Raw genomic sequence first — 25,417 nt, 5'->3', positions numbered from 1 at the left:
AAACATGTCATGTTTTGTAATGCCTAATAATTCTAATAAAATAGCGCATATACTATGTTAAAATTAAACTTCTCTTCTCATTTTTTGATTTTATACAACAGATGAAACGCTTTAAAATGCTCTTTTGTAAAATTGTGCTTTTTTCACATATCAGCTTTTGCCTTGTAACCAAATATCTGGATTACAGTTACTTCCAGTCCGAACATTGACTTATAATAGTTCAGAAACTAATGACAAATCCGACTAGTATACTCATATTATTAACGCATTGGTATATCGATGGTATAAATCCTATGATGTAAGTGGATATATATGTAAACTCCTTTGCTGATTTACAATCCAGCTCTTTACCAGTCTAAACGGCCCTTGTACATGATGAAACGAACATGAACGTAACTAACATTAAAAGTACCTAACAAAGTTGAAAATGTCTAAACATACTGTGATTCCACGTTTTAATTAAATTTGAATGATATATTTAGACACATTCAATTCTCATTGAAAATTTACGAAGATTAAGTTGTAGTGACGCTATTAATATACACGAACAAGTAATTAAATTGACTTCTACATATAATCACGATTAGTAAGAACAGAGTAAGATTCACTTGATTTAACATCAATCGACATGAAAACAAAACTATGTACAGTAGATTTCCGGATTACAAACCTTTAGGTTCGTGAACAAATCAATTTTGTGAACAATTTTTTGTTCGGCTTATGAACAATATTTCGGGTTGGGAACGCACATACATGTCTGTGTTGACAATTCCATGTACTTAGTAGTGCTTTTGCGCATTTGCCTTAAACCTGTCTGTCAAAGTGCTGTGATCAGAAACACTTTTTTGTTCTTTATTTTTTTTTATCCCTCATAGGGCTTTGCTTAATTCAATGTTACTTATTTGTCATTAAAAAAAGGACGTTATTTTCATTTTATATCCTTCATCACAGAAAATATTTAAAACATGTAAAACATACATACAGTACTATGTTTCTGTGACTAGAAGGATTAAGTGTATTTACATTAATTTCAATAGGAGAAATAATTTCGGTTTACGAATATTTCCTAGGCTCAAGACTAAAGAACCCTTTATGACGTAATAAAAATGGATCGTTCCTTGAACAATAATTTTGTCCTTATACGTATATTGATATGGATGTTGCTGACGACAGAATGAAATATACATCAGAGACACAACAAAAAGTTTAAAGCATAATACAAACGAGGAATCAAAATATAATTTTAAGGGTGTGTTATCTGTCCACAAGCTGTTCCCCACATAAGTGAGTAACTGTACGAGATGAAAACTACATGTTTTATAAGGAGAATCACTACTTAAACTGCCGTTTCCTTAGTTAGCCTTGTTTTACTTTGCGCCTCAAAAAGAAGACAATCTTCTCTTTCTGCTTCATTTCAAATCTTTAGTTAAACTTCCCACGATTACGCTTTACAGAACAAAGGAGACAATGATAAACTATAGAAGGTGGTATATTACAAGTAGATTAAGGATTATTTCACAGGCCTACTTTGAAACTAATTTAACACCATTCAGGGAGTTTTGCAGTGGCCAAAACAAATGAAGAATCCGACGGTGCCAGATCCAGTCTACGGTGAATGCATTAAAACCATCCAGTGAGTCCTCTCAATTTCTGACGGGTCGTTAAAGATGTATGCGATCCGGGGTTATCAGAGTGGTATACAACCTATTTCGGCCGTTTATTTTGAATTGTGTTAATGGTCGACAGTACAGGTCCCAGAGTCTGTCGCTCTGGCCGGCGACAGCAGCTTGTGATGCACGATGCCCTTCCAATCCCACAAAACGCACGAACCATTCTGAGCATTAGCGTAGGCTTTGTCAGACTGTGTACTTTTTTTTTTTTTTTTTTTTTTTTTTTTTTTTGCTTCTATCACGATCTTTTTAGCACATTACTGTAATAAGTTATCTGCTTTCCATCACTCACGATCAATTGCTTCAGAATTGCTCGAGCTCGCTACGTTTCAGTAAAGAGCTGTAAATAGAAATTCGATCAGGTAAATGTTTTGAGTTAGACCTATGGCACCCAAACGTCGAGCTTCTTTTTATTTTATTTACATATTTATCTCTATATATTTCTGGGCAATAGTGGCACATATGACCTTAAGCCCGTTATGTACGAGGGATGACATACCTTGGCGAGCATACTATCTGGGGAAGGGGGAAGGAAAAAGCGGGCTGGGACACCTGTATATTAGATACCATCCTGGCATTTGCCTGGTGTGAATAAGGAAAACCTCACACGTTGGTCCAAGCGAAAAAAAAAAAAAATAAAAAATAAAAAATAAAATAAAAAAAATAAAAAAAAATAAAAAATAAATAAAAAAAAAAGATTTCTACACCTAGGTTGGTTTATACTTTCTTGCTTTATTTCAGTGTTGGGAATTCTTTCCCGAAAGGTTTGTTGTTGTTTCCGAAAACCGATATTATGGTACAATTCTAAAATTCTGGTTTTGTTTTTGAATTTTTTCTACTTCACATAAAGGCTATAGGATTGCCAACTTTCCTTATTATATGTGAGCTCCCGTGTTCAGCACAATTTAGAACATTTTTCCCGACATGATTTAATCCGGGTGCTCTTACCTTCCGTATTAAAAAAAAAAAAAAAAAAAAAAGCTATTTAAATCTGATATCTGATGACAGACAACCTTATAATTTAGATTTAATGAAAGCTGACTTGTAAATCACTATGTATTTCGACTAGACTTGTAGACAATTTGTTGATTACACAAGGAAAAATCTCAAAGTTCAACCTGCTTCCAAAGACATAAATAAATGCAGCTTTAATTTTATAGCTGCTTTATGTAATAAAATGTTTTAAATCTATTTATTTTTTATTTATTCATCATACCTTACGGTTGTAACAATATTTCTTTTACTTTTACGAAAAAGGTTACGAAAAAGGCTAGTTACTCTAAACAAAGGACAAACACATCTGTACTTAGAATACTTTTACGAAGGTGAGCCCTAAGTCTTGCAATATTTCCACAACCCAAACAGTAGGCACGTGTATATTCTGTGATCGACTGTAAGTACAAGGTCAAACTGGCTTAAGAAGTAATGAAGCAAGCGGGTTATTCAACACAGAGGCCGCCAGTCCGTCAGTATCTTCAGTCAATTTTTAGAGGCAATGAGTGTTCAACAACGTCTGATACGTAAATTGTTACTCTCTGTGTTCGAACTCAGGCATAACGCTGCGGCAGCAACTCGAAACATTTGTTACGAAAGGGAAGGTGTAGTGATTCACAGCACAGGAATTCGTTGATTTCAGAAATTTCGTGCAGGTTGTAAAAATATCTATCAGCCAAGAATCGGTTGCCTCAGGGTAAAAGATCCTGAGGTTGGTGCAATCATGATACGCCATTGAGGAAAATCCATTCACCAGCATACGACAATTGTCAAACCAACTCGTGATGTCTCAGTAAACCGTAATGCGTCACTTTTACGAATTCGGAAAAAAACAATTAACAGCTGCCGCATTGTGCCACATGAGTTGGCCCCAGCTCAGGTCCGGAAGAGCGCATGCGTGCCAATATCTGCTGCAAAATTCACGTGATGCACGTTTCCTGAAACGGATCGTCACATGCGTCCAAAAGTGGGCGTTTCTCTGAAATCTGAATGTACAAAAATAGAGGTTAAACAACGGCTAGCTTATAGAAACGGTCGACAAACAGAGCCGTTTCGAGTATAAAGGCCTGCTCTATGTGTGGTGAAATTACGAGGGCTGATTTACTTTGAGTTCGTTCCTAACGGTCGTATCAATATTAATTTTTATTCCGAACAGTTGGAGCAGGTGTATGCTGCACTACGTCAAAAATATCACAAAACCACACTCGGCTCGAAATGTGCAAGAAAAAATTCAAGAACTTGACGTCATCGAGTTGACGAGCTCAGCATATCGTCTTGAGCTTCCCGCTTCGGATTACTACCTGCTTTGTTCATGGTACACTTCCTTAAATCACTATACTTCACTAATCAGAAGGTGGTGGAAACATTAGTAACTGACAGGAAATTGGGAAATTGGCTACAAAACAGTCTAATACGAAGGGCTATACTTTCAATATAAACCTGCTTTTATTGTAATGTAATAAATATAGGTATATCGTGTGCCAGAATATTTCAAGACTAGTGATTCACCTTTGTAATTTATCTTTTAGTGTTTGTAAGTATTCATTAATATGAAACTTTCGAAATATTCACGATCATCGCATGGAATGAAGTTTCTGGTGCTGGACTTGAGTTCACTACTCTACTCAAGCCGCTCATGCGTTGGTTGAGAAAACCGTATTAACATCGAAGTTCAAAATACAATTGCCGCCAATTAGCACAACCGAAGAGATCATCATTACGAACCCGTACAGAAGGAAAATCACGCTAAAGGAGAATTCTTTTTTATTGGAACTGAATTGTAAGTAATACCTCTTTTGTTTCCCATCTCGCCGCTTGCTATCTTTTCTTCTTCTATCTCCTCTGTCCCCGCTCTTTTGAGTCTCTTGTGCCTCCCTTTCTTGATGACGCTTCTTTCTTTCTTCCTCACGACGTTTTATTTCATCTTCACGTTTCTTGCGTTCTCTTTCCATTTTCTACAAAAATAAACATTTATTCAAAAGATTATAATATTCCTACGTATTGTGTTATTTCTCGACAACAAAGACCAAAATTTTACACAGAGTTGGGAATGAATAAAGAACAATTAGAAAAACTGGCCTTCCCCATTTTTTTTAAAACGATTTCTTTTATTCAATTACCAACACTTCTTTCTTGCTGTAGGTTTTACAGTTACCAAAGGCTTTACATAATACAGTTCTTGAGTCTTCGTGTTCAAATGGGCAACTAGTGTATTTTCTATGTGGGTGTACATACCTCGGATAGAAATCCGTAATAGAGGTTCGGATCCCGCTTTAAACAGTAGATCTTTCTCATTTCGCCTCAAAACAAATGTTAAAATTGAACTTATCAATAATACTTACGAGCCCTAGTTATACCCTGGCTTGATGGATATTTGAAATGTCGATAACTTTTTCACCTACAAATAAACTGCCCTTTTGAGTATGCAACCCAAATTTATGTATCAATACCTTGTTTGTCGGGATATTTAATATCAAATTTATTTTTAATACATACTTTGAACAAAGAAATAGACATGAATGTATGAAAGCCAAAATTTCTCTTTTGGTATTAAAATACCCTTACAATATTTTCACTTCAAGGCTACTTTGATCTCCCAAATATAGTCTGATGATTCTAATGAGAGCTGTTAACAAAATTAAATAACTAAACTAACCTATTGATTAAATTGTGGCTAACTTTCCATTGAATTCGTTAGTCACTACACGTAGTTAGCACAGTGCTTTCGGCGTGGGAGAGCTGGGTTCGATTCCCAGTAGGAGCTGATATGGTTTTGAAACCATGTGTTATATTATCTCGGTGCTGAAAAGGATGCTACTATTCAAACCAACTAAACTTAAATCATTTACACTATAACGTAATAATTATACATCTTTTAGACAGCCCTTATATACACAACAGGATTTCTTAAACCTCGTAGAACCACTTTTTTCCTCGTATGGCCTAATATGGAAGAAAAACTCGGCTCAGCTTAGTTCTCTTCACCCTCCTGCACAAGCTGAATTGCGAGGCAAAAAAGCAGCACCGGACTCTATGCTATAATTTGCATACTTTGTGAAAAATACTGATTATTTATATTACCATGTGTTTAAATGTGGTTAATGTGCTTTCAATAGTGCAACTTCTAATCAATCAGTTCCTATCAGTGAAGCAACTCTTTAAAAACTTAACGTTTTGTGGGAACTATTTTTTTTATTCTAATAGTGTATTGTTACGCCTTCATTATGTGGGGGAACACTGATGCTCAGACAAAGGCGGGCAGTGAGAGTTTGAAACTAAAAGGCATCGCCTATCCTTTCTTGCTATTCTCACTCAGTAAATTGTGTAAAACCTTCTAATGTTTCATACTAAAATATAAAAATTAGCAATATGTTCTGAAGTGGCAAAGTGCATTTTTAAAATGTAAAACTGCGATATATCTCCAAAATGAACATCAGTATATTTTAATGACTCTATACTCAAAATGTCACTATGAGGTTACCGGCCAACTAAGAAGAATGGTGGATGAAATCCTTTTTTCTCAATTTCATCGAAGGCAATGGAACAAAGGAAAAACATCTAAGGACCCTTCCAAAGGAATTATTAATCAATGAAATCGTATTCCCCCAATGGTGAAAGGAACGAATATGTTTCTTACTTTGAATAATGATCAAGTATTTCGATGAATGAACTTTCGGAATCATTGGCGTTCGTACGTTGTAATCGGTATCGTTAGCGTGCGCGTTCGTACGCAAATAGTAATCTTGACCCTATATTTCATAGACCAAAAGTACATTGTTGTTTGTATTAAACGTATGTGCTTGTGATTACCCAAAGGCTAAAATATATGCATTGAAAATAGTTATCGTGAGTGTTAATTTCTGTGTTGATAAGGGAAGTATATTCTACGATATGGTGGACTCGTCAGTCACGGTGCAACACGGCCCAGAACCCTCATCCATTACATTTTGGTCAACCCACCTTCACGAACTTTATAGCACCCAAACCCAACTACCATCATAATTTGGCTAAGCCCTCTCAGGGACAGCAGGAAGATAAACCTAGGACTGTTATAACACAATTTCTTTCTTTACTGTTATAACCTTAAAGGTGTTTTAAATCAATATAATTAAAATAGAAACATGGCTCTTCATAACAAGTTGCCAATGTGAGTGCTTTCTGTGTGTGATCTTTAGTTCGATCTCCAATGAGAGTGCAAAAGTCTTGGTGCTGCAAAGAGACGATTAACTTCAGTGACAATCGATCAGTTAATCAAAACAGAAACCTTGGTAAAAGTTTTAAACAACTCCAAATACACTATAGGACAAATAGTTTCCGGCCTATACTTACTTATGGCTGACTGAACTTTTAGTTCATACTTATAAACGATAATTCCTAGAAAAAGATATGGCTTTCAGTACAAGAACACATACTACAGATCTTGGCGTTGAAAATAATTTTTCCAAAAAACTACCACAAAGCACTTCTTTAAATGAGAACTCGCCGAGTCCATGATTTGTACTTTTTCTTTCCCCCTATAGATTAACATTTTACTTGTGAACATTATACACCATCTTTCTCCCCAGAATACTAGTATTAAATCTTTATGCGTGGTATAATGGGATGAGTGATGAAACTATTGTTTCTTCATTTAAATTGACATTTTATATATATCTTGCGGTAGAAAACAAAGAAACCCTTACAAAGTTTGTTTTTCTACGATTAAAATTTAATGAATAGGTTTTAGGCAAAGTGGATTGATTTAAATCACTTGATTTTTTAACTAAAAATCGTTTATTTAAATCAAATTCCAAAATAAATTAATTTAAAGTGAAAATAAGTAAAATCCTGTTTCTGTTCTTATTTCGATTATGGAAGTTAATAATACAATGATACTCTAAATGTACAGTGTGTACAGCATAATATGAAAACAAGTGTCACGCAGAAAATGATTAAGGAAAATCCCGTTTTGAACGGATACGGGAGCAATCCTGCTTTCTACTCTTCGTAACGCTGGATTTGGGTTTTTAATCATTAACTATTCCAACGGGGAAATCACCATCGACATCTAAGACGAAGATTTGTTCCCAGATAATAGGGCATATTTCGAGGGGTCCTATCCCCTCTCTAATTTTTTTTTTTAGATTTTATAACTTTAGGCGAAATTTATGTATTTCGTGCCGCAAGCAAGTTACGATTTTTTAAAAATATGCCCCTGCCAAATATCAGTAACTTTTGTGAAAAAAGTGTCATTTTGATAAACATTGCTTTACTTTCTCCTTAAATGCTTAACCTTTTAAACTGAATCACCTATTTTGAGTTGATGGTAGAATCTTGATTATTCGATTAAAAAAGTACTGTACCAATAAAGCTTTTTACTTCGTTTCTTTTTTCAAGACTGGAGGTATTGTAGAACACGTTACATATGCTTTCACGGCTTTCTGCATCGAGACACACGGTGTGATGACGTCATATATATTGAAAAAGATATTTTTTGTTATGCCATTTTTATTTTTTGGTGGGAATACATTTTGCATTCAGAAGACTGAAATTTTGGATACTCGTTCAGTGCACTCCTTAGTGTTTTTCAGATGTTTTCAAATCTCTGCATGAAAACAGGAGTTTCCAGAGGGGCAAAAATGTAAACAGATATTTTCAACAAAAAATAATTTTTTTTCGCGACTTTTCTGCCTCTGATGGAAACATATGAATACTACCGTTTGAAAGGCTGTTCTGTTTTGAAGAGAATGATGTACGAACCATGAACTTAGATAAATAGAGATCTCAGCAAATTATTACCTGGAATCCTGTTTTATACAGGAATCTGGGGAATATTATTGTTCGCGGGCTTACTTTTGCACCTAGAAGATTGAAATTTTGCACAATCATTCAGTGCACCCGTTAGTATTTTTCAGATTTGTTTCAGTTCTCCGCCTTAAAACAGGGGGTACCGAGGGACAAAAAGTAAAAAAAGGCATATCCTTTTTTTCGTGATTTTCCCACCCGATACACGATGAAGACATTTGAATGGTATGATTTGAAAATCTGTTTTATTCTGAAGAGAATAATGTACAAATGATCCTAGGATAAATAGATATGTTTGAGGAAATTTTTATATTACATCCGAGTCATCTGCGGCATTGTGGGTATGTTCTTAGCTTATATTAAATATTTTCCCCACCCTTTCTATTCAAGATAGAAGCTTGAAATTTAGCACACCCCTTATTTCCCAGTTGATTTTGAAATCTGAGCGTTAACACAGGGGAGTCCAGAGGGGATTTAAAAAAAAAATCAGAAAAAAATCCCGATTTCTCTCAAAATTTTCCGCTTCGGAGACATGATAGGGAAATGTGGATGTTACCGTTTTTAAGGCTGTTCTATTCCGAAGAGAATGAAGTATGAACCATGATGCTGTAGGCTGCTTGATTGAAAGTATATAATTTACAAAAAGTTAAGAAACATTGTTTGGGATTGATATAGGTTAACGATTGGGGATTAATTCAAAATTCAACCCCAATACTTTTACTTAAATGGCATAATTAGCATTTAATACTAATTCTTAATGTTTTTTCTTCAGTTCACGACTTGTATTATATGAGAAGAAAGATTTGATTTAAATAAAAAAAAATCAACAAAAATGATTTTATTTAAAAAATCATGATTTTTTTCCATCCTGGTTTTAAGGTTTGGGAAATTATCAGTATGTCATTGATTCACTATCACAGTTGAAAAAGAAAAACAACTATTTCAGGTTCTATTTTTCAAAATCAAAACAAACTACCTTGCTATCATGAACAACTGGCAAAATAAAATAACGTTTGCCCATACATATGAAGAAAAAAAAAATGTAAAGATTAGTACTTAGCAGTACAACTTTTATTTTTCAGAACTGCCATGCACAGTTTTTTTCATAGAGTCGACTGATTTCTCACACACTGCTTTTGGAATGGAGTTCCAAGATTTCTGCTTTTCCTCTCGCAATACATTTTTGTTTGTGATGTTTTCCTTTGGTATAGTCACCTTAACGAGGTTCCGTAAGTTACCTATGAGATTTAAATCCGGGACTGCGTACATATTTTACTTTTATCATACAACTAATTCACAAGCATCTATTTCAAATTTATTACTAAAACGGGGAAAGGAATTTTCATACATATATACAAAATGAGTGCTTCAAATCTAAATTTTTTGCATTGCTTACTTCGTTTCTAATATGGTTTTGGACCTGTTCTCTGACTGATATTGGAACAGAAATTATTATTTACTAAGACATATTAGTATAGAAATTAGATAGAAATTAGTATATTATGGAAATTTCACTTGCTGTATTGAGGGCAATTGCATAGCTTTTGGACTTTGAAAACTGCTATGTATGATACAATGAAATACAGAATGGGGAACACGAGATTATTCTAACGTCTAATACCGGTACTCATACAATACAGTGTACTGTGATCTAGAGAAATGTCATCTTGAAACAAGAATAAAATATATATATATATATATATATCTCGACAAATATTGCTGTAGTTGCTGAGCTAGACTTTTCGAGGAAGAAACATTGCATATCACACAGCAAATATGAAGTTATTTATTTATGATTTCTTTTTAAATACGAATTAAACATTTTTCTCTGATATATTAGGGTAAGTCATTAGTTCATTCATTTTTGGTATGGAATATTGGTACGATATCAAAGGTGTGAAGAATTACCTTGTTCTTCAAGATAAAGTTCATTGTATTGGATGGTCTCTGTAAAAGCTCCAGATGGTACTATTCGGCCGATTTGGTGGCCATAAACTCGCGTAAGTATGCATCAAGTGTTCCAAAACGTCATCTTTGTGCGAAATGAACCTAAATCTCTAGTTTTAAGTTCATGCTTACAGACTAAAGGAGAATAATTAATGAAAGTGAATGATTATGAAGTCCATAATTTACAAGGTTTACCAAACATTGTTAGGTCATCAAATCTAGGAGGCTCCGGTTGGCAGATCATGTAGCCAGAATGGAAGAGAGTAGGAACGCTTTCAAAGTTTCAACTGGAAACCCAATCAGAAAACGACCATTAGGAAGACCTAGACGCAGACGGGAGGACAATATTAAGATGGATCTCGCAGAAATAGGAATGCAAAGTAGAAACTGGATTCAATTGAATAAGAACAGAAGTCTATGGAGAGCTTTTATAAACGCGGCCCATTAAATCTCCGGGTTCCATTAAAAAAAAAAAAAAAAAAAAAAAAAAAAAAAAAAAAAAAAAAACCGGAAAAACTCGAGAAAATTCGCGGATACGATGTTGTTTGCCACGAACTCATATGGTTTGAGATCGAACCAGCAGAGGTAAGCACTCTACCACTGAGGCACCGTGGCCTCTCTCTTTTGAAATTAGCAAAACAATAATTTGAGTGTGCAAGGTTTGGTTTGTATGCAGGGTTTGTTTTACTGAGCGGAGCTTATTTTCGTTGGCCTAGCACCAATTCACCTGCCAGTGTGAACAAATTCGTTGTAGGAAATAGATACTAAGATTAGAACACAGTAGAGAGTGCTCCAGTGCAACATTTCCCAATGTGGCGTTCTTCACTGTTTGTCTGGATGCAAACACAACCTTGTTGATGTAGCTAATGGTATCTAACAGGAATGTCTTGCACTAGAGCATGTAACAGAAGTAATATTATACATTCGAATGAATTCTATGACTCACTCTAGTATATGATTAGTTATACAATAATATTAAGACTAAAGAATAACTGTTGAATCAAATCATGTCAGAACTTTTTATATTTAACTGTACAGTAACCGTAATGTTAACCTTACAAACTACTGGTAACGTTTTTGTTAGACAGGATCTAGTCAATTTACCTAGCGTAATTAGTGAAACGACTAATCAAACAGTGCAGAAGTAGTTCAACCCTTTTCTTTTTGATTCGACAAGATGGAACCCCAGAAATTAAAGAACTGGAACGGAGGGATGGATTGAAAATTAGGATTCGAGAAACCGTGTATGTAAGAACCGAGAAATTATGGATTCATTACATACACTGTATATATTCAATTGTACACGTCAATTAGTATCACTTTGGTATAAAGTATTGTTAACATTTCTAGTGGTAATAATCTAGATTCATGACTGATGATTACAGATAAGGATAGATTATCTTAATAATAAACGGTAATGTATGTAAAGCATAAAATACAGAAGTTCCATTACCTCGTATTCGCTAAGTTTGATTGTCCGATTTTGAGCTTGGCGCCAATGTGGTGGTGTCACACTTCGTGAGCGACTTCTTGACGGCGTTCTATATCGCTATGAGATAAAAGAAATTGACATTAATTGAATACTGTTTTCTTATACACAACAGCAACATATTTACAATAATTGAAGAGTTAATATAAATTACATGTATTTTAGACATTATCAAGAATGTAATCATGAGAAATAAAATAAAATTTTATAAAATGGACCCACGTTAACACTTCCAATGTTAGCCAGTACAACAGCCATATTGACTCATCTCTTGATTCATCCACAGCACCTATTGTTGAAAAATCAAATCTTGGTGTACTTATCAATTAAGTAAGCAATTCAACTTATTGCTATGTATAAAAAGATTTCAAAATTGCATTAAAAGCTTCTTATTCGTTTCTGTTAATAGTAAGTTAGAGAAACAGACTAGAAATATAGCTTTGAAAGATTGTAGGAAACATCTTATGCATTCTACAAATACTATCTAGAGATAATGATACGGAGTAAGTATCTGAAATAGAACTGGATGTGTAAAATTTTCTTTCCCTCTGGACGTTAATAACAAGAAAAATAGCTTCAACCTATATTTTTGAAAACATTATCTTATAAGAAAACTAAATATTGCCTGAGGTCAACTAAAGAGTTTAATTCGGCTATCAGAATTGATTCACAATTAAGAGGAAATTTGATGTTTCGTCAATTCATCAAACAACTGTAATATGTTTAAAAAAATACTTTTCTTGTCTCACTGCGCTAGTTCATCCCTTATCTCATTCTAATTTTCCTTAAATTTGCTAAAGATCTTAATTGATCAGAAAATCGTATACAATTATGAAAAACGAATCTTAACAGATTCATAGCTCAGATGTCTGGCCCCTTTATCTCATAGGCCACAGATAACTTTCTTAGCCCAGAAGGAGTACCTCTCTTTATTAACTAAATGTGTAGGGGTATATTGCAACACATAATTATAAGTTCACGATTTAAGTTTTTTGTATAAATCAAAAAGCTCCGTAGTTTCTATTTGAATTTTTTATTGAGATTTATTTTATTAAAAGAGTTATTGCAATCGATAGCTTTCGATGAGCAGAACACGCCTGTGAAGGAACCAGAGTGGTCAAATGCACCGTTCTAAACAGCCTAACTTCCTTGGAGAACAAAACGAATTCTGATACCAGGACTCAAAAACATATAGCTTACCACTGATCTCCTAAAGACCAGAACATTCTAAAGAATCTTATCAAGATCATAACATCCAGTGTCCGAAATCGGAGTAGGACGTAAAATCATTATCATTCACAATCAAATCTAAATTTAAAAAAAAAAAAAAAAAAATCTCTACACGAAAAATGCCTATTTCTAACATATGGGACATGTATCCTATCTTAAATGCTTACAGTCATTATCACGACTGTCTTTATTATGTCAATCTAATCTTAAAACTTGACTAACTCGAGAAGCCCGGCACTCCTGGCGCAAGCCTCTCACAGTTCCCTATATTGAGATTCATCCTTCTACGGAATAAGCAAAGCCAGTCTAGTATGAAAGATTTCCATTCCTTATATAGGATTAGCGACAAATGACTCTAACGTCAAAACATTCAACATAGCTTCCAAGCAACTACGTACAGCGAGCGAGTGAGTGAGAGAGAAAGAAAAAAATAGAAAGAGAAGTCCCTTTCCTATACAGGAATGTCACAATATAACTATCAGGATGGTAATAAAATTTAAGGGAGAGCTCCTTCGTGGCTAAGCGGTTAGCATATGCGCCTTTGGCGTGAGAGACCCGGATTCGATTCCCGGCGGGAACTCATGCGGTTCGGATTCCACTTTAATCAGTAGGTCCACGTCTCATATAGCCTCGCTGCTTAACGAGACGTTAAACTAAAAATCAACTCATAATTTAAGGGAAAAAATGCCCACTTTTCCCGGTTTCCCAGAAAATAAATAATATATATATTGAAATTTTTCCTGATATGTAATTAGCCATACAAACTTTCTCATGTTTATGGAAAAACAAGACAAAGAAAACATGATAACGATGACACATAAGTAATATATTTTTTCTCCTAATCAACTAGAACAATGAATAATATAAAAATAAATACAAGGTATCTTGTAATGAAATTACAGAACATTTCCTAACAGAAATTCCTGTACAAAGCAATAACACAGAATTTCTTAATCTTAGATATTGTAATTGTGGTCAAATAGCCGTATTATCAATAATTAATATTTTTTCGGTTATTGATCACCTAAAAACGTATGTAAATCAAACAGTTGCTGCGATATGAGATCCATAGAGCTTTCGTTGGTACAGGTATATATGTAGCATTTAATAGCAGATCTGCTGAGAATAGTAAGCAGTGGTACATCATAAGCGAAGTCGTAAGCCGGCAGGGACTTAGGTCGTATACACACGGCAACGATAATATCGGTGGAAGCGCCAATAAATCGGCGGTGGAATCGACTTCAATGTACTCAAATCGTAGTTTGCACACGCCACCGACATTATCGGCCGATCCTCCGACACAGCAGATGCTATCGGCCAAGCCCCCGATATCGCCGACACCGGTTTTGTCAGGGGTAGTTTTCTTATGATTGGATGCACATGCGGCCGATAATGTCGGCCAGCCAGTGGTTTAGGTGAAGAGAGTGAGTGACAACGTGCTGAAGTATTTTAGTTTCGTTTCTTGTCTTTGGAATTTTGTTGTTTCCATTTTCTTCTTCTTATTATTATTATTATTATCTTGTCCTACAATCAACTCCGGAATAGCTTATTATTTTTTTTACAGTCTCTGTTCTGGAGTAGCAAATTCCCTTTATTAAATAAAGTATAAAATGTGGGAAATCTGAAGAGTACTAGTTTCCCTCTAAATAGCTATCATCAAATAGAATATAGGAAATTTAGATAACAGATTTCCATTGATTATTTTCTACTCCTTTTTATTTTTGTTCTCTCTTTCTCTTTGATTGTATCTTTTTAAATCTACTAATGCATTTAAATTCTATTACATTCTGGAAATTAATTTAAGCATAATTTTTAAAGTTTGATACACTGTGAACATACGCATATGGAAAAAATCCTGATTATTATCACTTCCTTTTATTTCCATCAGAATTGTGTGCAGATCACTCAATAAGCAATGACTGAATAAAATATTTGTTGACAAGTCAAAGTAGAATTATTATTATTATTTTGAAACGAAACAAGCACAATCAAACACTCTTTGCAAAGCTCTCAAAGGCAAGTGACTCATTTGGCATTTTCTTGATTGTGATCTCAACAGGGATGTGACTCCACGCTTCACTTGTCGCAGATCTTTTCTCTCACTTCCAAAACTAGAGATGGCCACGAGCAAGTTCGAGCGAGTTTTCATTGAAACTGGACTCGAGTCGAAACAGACATATTTGAGCTCGACTCGAGAAATTTCCCTTAACTCGACTCGAATTTGACTCGAGTTTCGAGTCCAATTGAGCCAAAACGAGCCAAATGCTGTGTGTAGTTCCAAGTACTTTCTTCAAGTATCCTACATAGACAATATAATTACTATCAATGTTACTTACTAGTATTTCACCACAACATTATTATTATTAACAAAGCCGTGTATAAACATGAAAAGACAGGTGGTTTGTATTGAATACTAAAAACTAGTTGATTGCTGACCTCAGTAACCGTGAAGTATAGGAGGCAAGAACATCATTCATGAAGTTCTGGGTTTGAATTCCGGTGGAGCAAGTATTCGAGCTCGAGCCACAAACTGTTAGAAGTATAGGACACCGCCAAACATGTTCAAAAGTGTTCGGCCCGGGTTTAGGATTGTCAACGGCTCGAGGGGCTTGGCTCACAGCTCATTCACTATCCAGATGAGCCAACAGCTCACCCTTGCTCAAGCCAATGGCTCACTTGAACCGAGTCGGTGGCTCATCCTAATCGAGCTGTTCTCTCAGTTGAACCGAGCTGAGCCGGTTGACATCACTACCCAGGTTGAGCTTCTGCTTGGGCTCAAAACTTCGACCATTCAGGTCTCAGTCTTGATGATAAAAACTATATACTTATATTGGTGCTCACGACATTTGAGGCTGTCTCGTTATAAAAATCCATTGTCGTCTCGTTAATAGAGATGAGACGAGATGCGAGCAACACTAAAACTATCATCTCGTGAGCAACACTAAAAACAATCCACATTATTGCTTACATTTCTCATCGCTTTCGCTTTCCAGTCTAATCACGCAATGATTTCAAAACGAGTTAAAACGAGTTGAACAAGCGATCCATTTTTTCAAATTCAACTCGACTGAAAACTCGACCTTAAAATAGTGACTCGAATTGTGAAAGTACCTTTGACTCGACTCGAATTCGCTTTGAGTTTCGAGTCGAGTCTAGTTTTAGCTCGACTCGTGCCCATCCTTATCCAAAACTACCCCCCCCCCTATTTTTTAAAAGAATTTGTGAAATGGCAATTGAAAACAAAGACCAAAGTTATGTATTCAAGTTTTGCCTCCCCTCTTTGTACAGAGATCGGCTATCTGATAAGAGTTCTGCAGTTTAGCTACAGTGACTGGGTGAAAAGGTTGTGTATTATTGCATTCTTACCTTTCTAGTTTTGCTAAGAATTTTAGAGATGGGAAGAATTTTTCCATACGATATTTTAACCCTTATTGAACTTGTGGAATGTAGACCTTGCATATGGGATAAGACAACAGAGTCTTTCAAGGAAGAATTGGAAAGCAAAAGGTGTAGCGAGAAGTTTATGCAAGCCTTGCCGAGGATTTAGAGTTCATGGACAAAAAGAAACGAGAAACGACAGGTATGTACGGAGCAATGTAAAACAAAATTACTAATTCGAATCTTATTATTTAATCTACTATGACATTAGTGTTAATTGCATGGAAAACAAAATAATATACATACATACGATATGTAACAGTGTTTCAACAAAAATTAAAACTAATATAGTTTGCAATGTACCACAGCATCAATTCTCATCGAAACGAAAATAATATGTTTACGAAATCTATTTAAAACGGCACTGTTAAATCTAAACATCTTTAGGCGTATTTTTTCTAAGTTTTGTACCGTCCTCCACACCTCTTCAGTAGTTTTTCAGTTCTTGTTTTAAAAATCAATTTTCCCGATTATTATTACTTTTATTTGTTTTAAAATGTTTCAGTGTAAAATGGCCTAGTGCTGTATCTGAAACCTATTATAAATAAATAAATAAATATATGAAGAGTTTTAGAAACAGTGCAGAATATATTGTAAAGTTTATGTACACAAATTATAATAAGAAATTCCACTAATATTAGGTAAGATTAGATAGGAGCCCGGTGACCAAGCGTCGTGGGCTTTGAGGTGAGGTACTCTCGGTGACCAAGCGTCGTGAGAGGGGTGTAGATTAGGTATTTCTCTCTCGGTGACCGTACGTCGTGAGAAAGAGGTTTTAGGTGTTTTGATCAATCCGGGAAGATTGATGTTGGTCGAGGCGTGCAGGTCCTTTTTATCCTGTCTTGTCGGCTTCCTTCGTTGATTCTCGTCCTTCCGACTGTTGGCGATGGTGATCGACTCCTCTTCGGGACCGTCGTCTGTTTGTTGTTATTTATTACTAACACATGTAGTTCACACGTGGTTATTTCATGACGTGTAGACATGCGGAACCCTACAGTATTGTGTGTATCGATTACTTCGCTCATCACCGGCAACGATATTATCGGGACTTCCGCCGATTTTGTCGGTATCGTATGCAAACACGCTTACTTTGTCCCAGGTCGCAGTACCAAATACCAAGCTCACTCAACGTGTTTATTTGACCGAACGCCTGTGTTGCTCCATATTAAAAATATACCTCAGATTCAAGCTTTCAATAACCATTATTAAGTTTATCACACTTTTTTTCTTCACTTTCTCTTTTAGTGCTATAATTGTGGTAATTATTAGTAATAATCTTTCTCTACTTATTAGCTTATGATTAATGCGTTTGGTTTTGTTTAAGTGCAAACGTTGTCATGTTTGTTTACGGGTGCAACTCTGTGTGGGCTCATTAGGATTTTGAATCGTGCAATTACTGACTTGGTTAAAATTATTATTAATAACAAAAGTGGGGTTATATTTAGTTTTTTCGAGTGATTTTTCTTGTCAAAGGTCTTTTAGACGGAGTTAGTTCTCTCCATATAATTGTATAAATTTCAAATATTGATGAAATTTGAAATCATTAGTTTTTAGTAGTTGGCCTTTACAGTCAGTTTATGATCTTGTCAAAACGCTTGCTGCAAAATATACTACGATCAGACGGTTGCCAGTATTTATTATGAAATGACTATGACATAACTGTTGCGAAATAGCGAATTTAATTTATGTGATAACGGAATTCATAAAATTATACCTTTCTGGCTTTTCTCTTGGTTCTTTTGCACCAAGAGACACTACAACAGAATATTTTGTATTTACGCAAAAGATGGTAACACACAAAAAACTTGCAATACAGAGCGGCATCCCAGCTATGGTACTACAACGGTAATGTATAGTTTTGTATATTCTTTCCAAGTATTGTTTATATTTTCGAGCAAAAAGTGTTATTTAAAAAGCACAAGCACTTAAGAAGAAGAAGAAAAAATAGAAAGAAATAATTTAAATATTTGTATTTTATCGAGAGACATGTTTATCTGTTTAACGTCGTTGTTATGGTAACTGAAAAAGATAGAGGTAACGAAGAACCATCTTGTGTACTCAGAATGTATAATATTTTAATGTGACAAATGAGATATGCTGAAAGTGTATAACTGTGTTGTGTTATTCTAGATAATCTTGTAAACTGTATAAACATTTAGAACCAGGTAATGTAACATAGTTGACAAAAGAATTAACGTTATATATTTTTATGGTGCCGAGACCGTGGAACCTTGGGATTAGTCAGAAGTTTAGTAAACGATCTCAGCAACACGGAGTACATTTTACTATGTAATAAAAGAAAAATATATCGAAGAGATAAAATGAATACCAGTACCGGAGTTGAAGACATTAATATTCTAACAACTGAGAATTCATCGGACGTGATTGGTCTTTTACGACAGCTAGGACAGCAGATGAATTCCATGACAAAATTTGGATTCTAGACTGGAACAAGTAATCCAACTGATGGACTCTAGGTTGGATCAAGTTTCACAAAATTTGGATTCCAGACTGGAACAAGCAACACAACAGATGGATACCAAATTGGAACGTGTGACACAAAACTTTGATACCAGATTGGAACAAATGACTCAGCAAATATTGGAACAAATGGATTCCAATTTTGACACCAGATTGGAACAAATATGAAATTGGAAATAACTGACACTAGGATGGAACAAATCATTCATAGCTTTGCACTGGTGAGAAGTACTGTTGACGTAGTCGAAACACAAGTCAACGAACATGCCAATCAAATTCGAAGACTGAAAGAAGAGATTCATACCTATTAAGGAGAAAATCAGTACGGCCAACTGTAATCCTGATCCTACCCTTAATGTTGTGTATGATGAACATAGGAGACCTGAGTCAAGATACTGCAAAGAAGACAACAACTCATCCGAAGTCTATTCTGACAGGGAGGACACCATCTCAAATACTGACAATGAAGATAGATCACGTCACAGGAATCACACGCACGTAAAACGACATCTACGGTACTTTAGTAATAATAATAATAATCGCGTGAAATTCAGTGGCAGATCAGAGGACATCCCAGTGAGTACGTTTCTAGAGAAATTTGAGGAATAATGCGAGTTAATTGGCATAGATAAGGTTAATTTCCTTAAAATCTTACTGCATATTTTCTTACCACCTTGTTCTGTATGGTACAAAGCAATTAGAGGTAGTTTGCGTAACTATTCCGATTTTAAAAATGCATTGTTAGCTAATTTCGAGAACGACTTTATGTTAGCAGACAGAGATGCCCAAATAAGGAATCAACGTTTTGATCCAAAAGTCAATAAAAGCCTTACCGATTTTGTAATCTCAGCGTATAAGACTTGAAACAAATCAATCCCTACCAGCAGGAATCACGTACCAATAGAATATTGCTACCGTTTAAGCTTCAGGAAGTATTGATTTCGTCGCAATGCATGAATTTCAATCATTTAATAATGATTGTTCAAAATTATGTAAGTCAGATTAGATTGCAGGTAATAGTAATAGAAATCAAGCTAACTATATTCCTGTTCGAAATATCAATGTTAGAGGTGATTGTAACCATAGTACGAGAGGTAATGTTAGATTTACTCGTAACAACAACACGACAGAACCTAACTTCAGAAGAAATAGAAATAATAATAGTACCGTTTTTAGAAATAATGTAAATAATCGAATTAATTTCTCACGAACTCCCAGATTTCGTAATAATTACCTAGGTGGCAGAAATTTTCAAAATAGAAACCAAAGAACTGTTGAAGTAAATAACACACAGGACTGTACTCAAGACTGTGCTATTCAATGTAACCTAATCGAATCTTTTGCAAATGCTAATTTAAACTAGATTCGGCTGACGTGGAACGGGTTAATGCCACGTCAGCAATATATTCGCAAGAATATAAAAACAGTAATTTAAATTTAAAAGACCATGCTTCAAATCCATTAAATGTTAGCAACCAAAACTTATAGTGATTTAAATTTATATGGGAATTTTGTGAATAGCTTTCCAATACATGAAACTATTCCTAAAGCCTTAGATTATAGTAATGAGCTTCAGTATATTTCTCTACGTAACTGCCAATGGATGTTTGATGATGTGTAGAAGATATGTGTTTACCTGATAATGATTTGTTTTCTTACCTTTAGTACAGCTAAAATACCTGTTAAAGTTAATGATATCCCGGTTCAAGCTCTGATTGATACTGGCGCATCTGTAACACTTATTTCACATTTCGGTGTGAACTCACAAAAGAATATTCTAACCCTAGATTGCAAAAGATAGACAATCTAATTTTAATTGATTATACCGGTAAGCATAAGAAAAGAGTCATGGGAAAGACACAAGTCGCAATTACTATACAAGACTACGAAATTTCCATTCCTATGTTGGTTATAAAAGAATTAAATGAAAAAGTATTGATGGGCCTCGATTTTCTTACTCAATTACGAGTAACTGAGAATGAGAACCGGACATTTTCCATACGAAATCTTAATGATAAAATTATTCAGGATTTGATTCCAGTCAGCGATAGTTTTGCTTGCCAATGTCAACTCCTTACGCATAATGTTGTTTTAAGTATAAGTAATGGCAGTGATAATAAGACAGATAGCGGGAATCATAAGGATGAAGAGGCTATTGCGGACAATAGAGACCATCATTTTGACAGTTGTGTAGATGTAATTGTAGGATGTATTTATTGATAAAGCGCATGGAAATTTTGTATCTTAATTTAAAGAAATCCTTTATAATCATAAAAATGTATTTTCTAAAAGGCCTGGATGTTGGAAAAATTGTGTGTATGAAATTGAAGTGGATACCGAAAATCATACTGTACCGAAGCCGTATATCATTCCATATAGATTTAGAGAAGAAGTGAGAAAACAAATTAGTCAAATGCTGCAAGATGATATAATAAGGCCATCACAAAGCGTTCATTTAAATCCTTAACATGTTGTGCCTAAGAAAGATGGCAAACGACTGAGAATAGTGCTAGATCTGAGACAATTAAATAAACACATAAAATTACAACAAGTTAGATATCCTCCTGTTGAAGAAATTCTTAGTTCGTTAATTTAGATTTTTTTTTTTTTTTTTTTTTTTAAGAATTCTATTGAATTTCTAGGGTATACAATAGATGCTCAAGGAATGTGTTTCAGTTAATCAAAAATTCAAGCGATAAAGGATTTGCCAGCTCCAACAAATTTGAAAGAAACTTGACAAGTTTTAGGGTTATTTAATTGGTTCAGAAAATCCATACCTCGGTTTGCGAATTGGTTCAACCTTTATTTTCTATAACTAAAAAGGGAATTCCATGGCAATGGGGTGTTCTACAAGAAAGGAGTTTTTACAAACTGAAAGCTTGTATTATGGAGAATATTAGTTTGAATCACCCTAAGTTTGATCGTTCTTTTACATACAATGCGACGGATCGTTGTCTGGAATTTCTGGCATTTTGTGGCAACCTAATCCTATTGTGGATAAACCAGCAGTCATACATTGTGTTAGTCGTACACTGAAGAGTTCAGAGAAAGGGTATACAACGACCGAAATTGAACTACTTGCGCTACGCTTTGCACTCCAAAAGTTTGCTCCATATGTAAGTGGCTGTCATTTTATAGTTTTAACTGACCATAGTTCTTTACATCATCTAAAGGAAGTTCAAGGCAATATAGCGCTCCTAGCGTTTCTGCGACAGGTGTCCTGGAAGTCTTCTTTTCAAAGCGTGTCAAGTACCTTCTGCGATTCACGCTGGATCTCCGCAATGGAAACGGTGAACCTTGAGCCGGATCTTCAGCTTCGAAAAGATGGTGAAGTCCTCAGGGGCCAAATCAGGCGAGTAGGGTGGGTGCGGAAGTGTGATCATCTTTCTCTGGTGAGAAACTCATTCTGGTATGAGGAGAGCACGGTAACCGGGTACATTGTCGTCGTGGAGCCAGGCCCGTATCCAGGGGGGCTAGGGGACCGGCCCCTCCTAAATTTTTACTGCCCCCCTAAAATTTTCACGGTAGGCTTGCGAATGAACTTATAATATGGTGAAGAACTGTAATATGGTTGGATCGGCTCCCCCCTAAATTCTACCGGACCTTCCTTAGAGTATGGGTTGGCTACCAGCTTGCGTGGAGCAGTCGGCTTTTTGTAGGCTACTGATCCGGTTACTTACGCTGAATGTCCTTCCTCAAACGCCCTAAAACATGGCAGAAGAATTTGTAACTTATGGTCTGGTCCCTGGGAACGAATTCGTGATGCACAATGCTGCGAATGTCGAAAAAGATTATGAATGTACTTGGTCGAACCACAGACCTGCCTCGCCTTTTTCGGTCGTGGAAATAGTCTCTTCTACTGTGAAGACTCTTACTTTATCTCAAGGTCGTACTCGCAACACCGAAGTTTCGTCTTCAGTAATGATCCTCGACATGAAGGGCGGAGTTCTTTGCAGACTTCGACACGGTGTTCCTTCTGCTCCTGAATTAGCAGCCTGGAGACGAAGTTGGCAGCAACACGGCGCATATTCAATCTCTGCAGTGTTCAGTATGACACACCAACAATGGCAACAATGTTATACATTGTTCTCCGACGATTATCATGCACAAGTTGCCGAATTGTTGGGACATTTTCGGGTGTTGTGCTCGTTAAAGGTCATCCTGATCTCTAGTCGTCTTCCAGTGAAGTGATGTTCTTCCGCTTTTAAAACGCGCGTGTCACTCAAAACACCTCGAACGACTCATTGTAGCATCGCCGTACACTTGCCGAATGTCAAGCGTCTCTGTGGCGGATTTGCTCAGTTTCACAGAATTTCACGTTCGCTCGTTGTTCTAACTTGCTGTCCACGCTGAAATCGCAGACGTGGTAACGCACATGGTCAGAATAGCACCAGGTACACAGCTCCCGATATACACAGGACGATGTCTCTTGACACACTGACTTATGAAGGACGGTGCTCCTTGTACAATCCGCGGCAAAAAACCTGCAACATGAGCATATAAGTTTATTGTGAAATGACGAAGTCTCTTGCTCCAAAATAAGTGTGCACGGGAGGAGGCCGATGTTTATCCTGGCGAGATTCGTTCCACTTAGACGTTATGTTCGTTCCCTGTGCTGTTAGGCGTAGTTTCACAATAAACTTACATCCTCATGTTGCAGGTTTTTTGCCGCGGATTGTACCTGTGCGTGCAGCCTTGCGCTGCCATCTGCTGGCATGTTACAGAACTGGTCTCGAAACATTTTCGTATATACCACCACTACCTCGTGTATTAACATCAAATATTTATATGTAGATATAATTAAATATTTTAAAAAGCCAAGGTGATCCGAACTCCCGGCGGCAAAGTTGTGTAACCCATCCTCTGTTGTCGAGCCTAACCTACCTTTGACACGCCTGGTTAACATATACAGCGATTTTTAATTTCTAGGCGATGGGCTACTTGTCCACTGAATTTCTTTCAGATCTGGTCAGTAGTTATCCAAAAATAAAACAAACACTATATATATATATATATATATATATAATGAAGCTATACGCTCCCGTATGCTTATGCCGGAGCTAAAAACAATAATAGTAGTTCCGCGTAGTTGAAAACGTTCTCGCCTTTGATGCGAGCAATTCCTGGTTCGATTCCCGGTTGGGGCACTCTGTCGAAAAGAGCTTTTTCACGCCAGCCATCCTGAGTGAGATTTTTCCCTTGGTTTCCGTCATTCACACTGCAAATACCGGGGTGATATTTAACTTACAGGTCAGAAGCTGCTTCCTTCATTTTCCACTCCTTTTTTTCCTTTCCCACCTTCCCGGAAAGTGTGATCCCCGAGGGATATCATTCCTCATACGTGACAAGCTTAAGGCCATGGATGCTGGTAATGCCCAGAAATATGAAGAAATAAATAAACAATAGAATCAAAAGTGGCTTAAAATCAGGACCTTGTATAGCCTACAAACTTACTACTGTTGAAATAAAATAATAAACTAGAGTTCCTCTTAAAATTCTACCGTATATATATATATATATATATATATATATATATATATATATATATATATATATATATATATATATATATATCACATGACCCCGTTACCATTTGAATTTTTAGAGCGAGATTTAAAATGTTGGATAGCAAGATGGCGGCCGTTCGCCTAACACATATAATAAAAGTTCCCCCTCTGCCTAATGTGTCCCTAAAATAACCAATTCCAGCTATCTACACTCACTTTCATTATATAAGGGGTGGTAAGGGACTTTTGACTCACCCTGTAAATAGTGCCCTTGTGATTATCTATCTATCTTATATATACTGTTTTTAAAAGAAGTCAAACGAAGGACGGAAAGGGCGCTATTCAGGTTCAAGAATATTCAATATCATATGCACGCATTAAGTTTTCTTTTTTAATAAAAATAATAATAATTCGAAGTATACCGTCCAAAGTGCTTTTCCAAGGCTAGGCTTTCTTTGACCAATAACTTCGAAATTAACTAACCAATTTGAATATAATTTTCGGTAACGTACACAGAATTACGTTCATTCTGCATCGAGAATTTGACTCAAATTGCTCTATATATGAGTATTCCAAAGAAAATTTCGTGGTGGATGAGCACTTATGCTTTCAACTATGCAGATCAATATTAATACCAAACAATATTTTATGAATAATTATTAAATTTTAAGTAACAGAAAAGTTATAATGTTCGAGTACATTGACAATCAACAGACAATGAATGCCATAGCAAATTTTTATAATAATATCACGCAGATATACAATTTTCTATTGTATAATTCTTAATTAATTTGCACAGTTCCAAATATTTTTAGAAATAATTTTAAAGCTAATACATCAGGATATATTTTCATAGTTACAAAGGAACTTTTCAACCA

General features: G+C 35.6%; 1 protein-coding gene across 3 annotated transcripts in view; it reads right to left on the bottom strand.

The window, feature by feature from the left end:
• The window catches only part of LOC145678665 (uncharacterized), a 203,779-nt gene that overhangs the window by 8,014 nt on the left and 170,348 nt on the right, over positions 1 to 25,417 (bottom strand). For all 3 annotated transcript variants that reach the window (XM_081749049.1, XM_081749048.1, XM_081749050.1), the window contains 2 exons: positions 11,848 to 11,943; positions 4,455 to 4,618 (listed from right to left, as the gene is read on the bottom strand). In XM_081749049.1, the coding sequence (XP_081605175.1) occupies positions 4,455 to 4,618; positions 11,848 to 11,943 (260 nt within the window). The remainder of the gene's footprint in view (positions 1 to 4,454; positions 4,619 to 11,847; positions 11,944 to 25,417) is intronic.

This window comes from Thermobia domestica, chromosome 2, assembly GCF_964235325.1.
Source record: "Thermobia domestica chromosome 2, izTheDome1.hap1.1, whole genome shotgun sequence".
Lineage (NCBI taxonomy): Eukaryota > Metazoa > Arthropoda > Insecta > Zygentoma > Lepismatidae > Thermobia > Thermobia domestica.
Note: the sequence above shows the minus strand (reverse complement) of the source record. Positions and strands in the feature narration are given on the sequence as shown.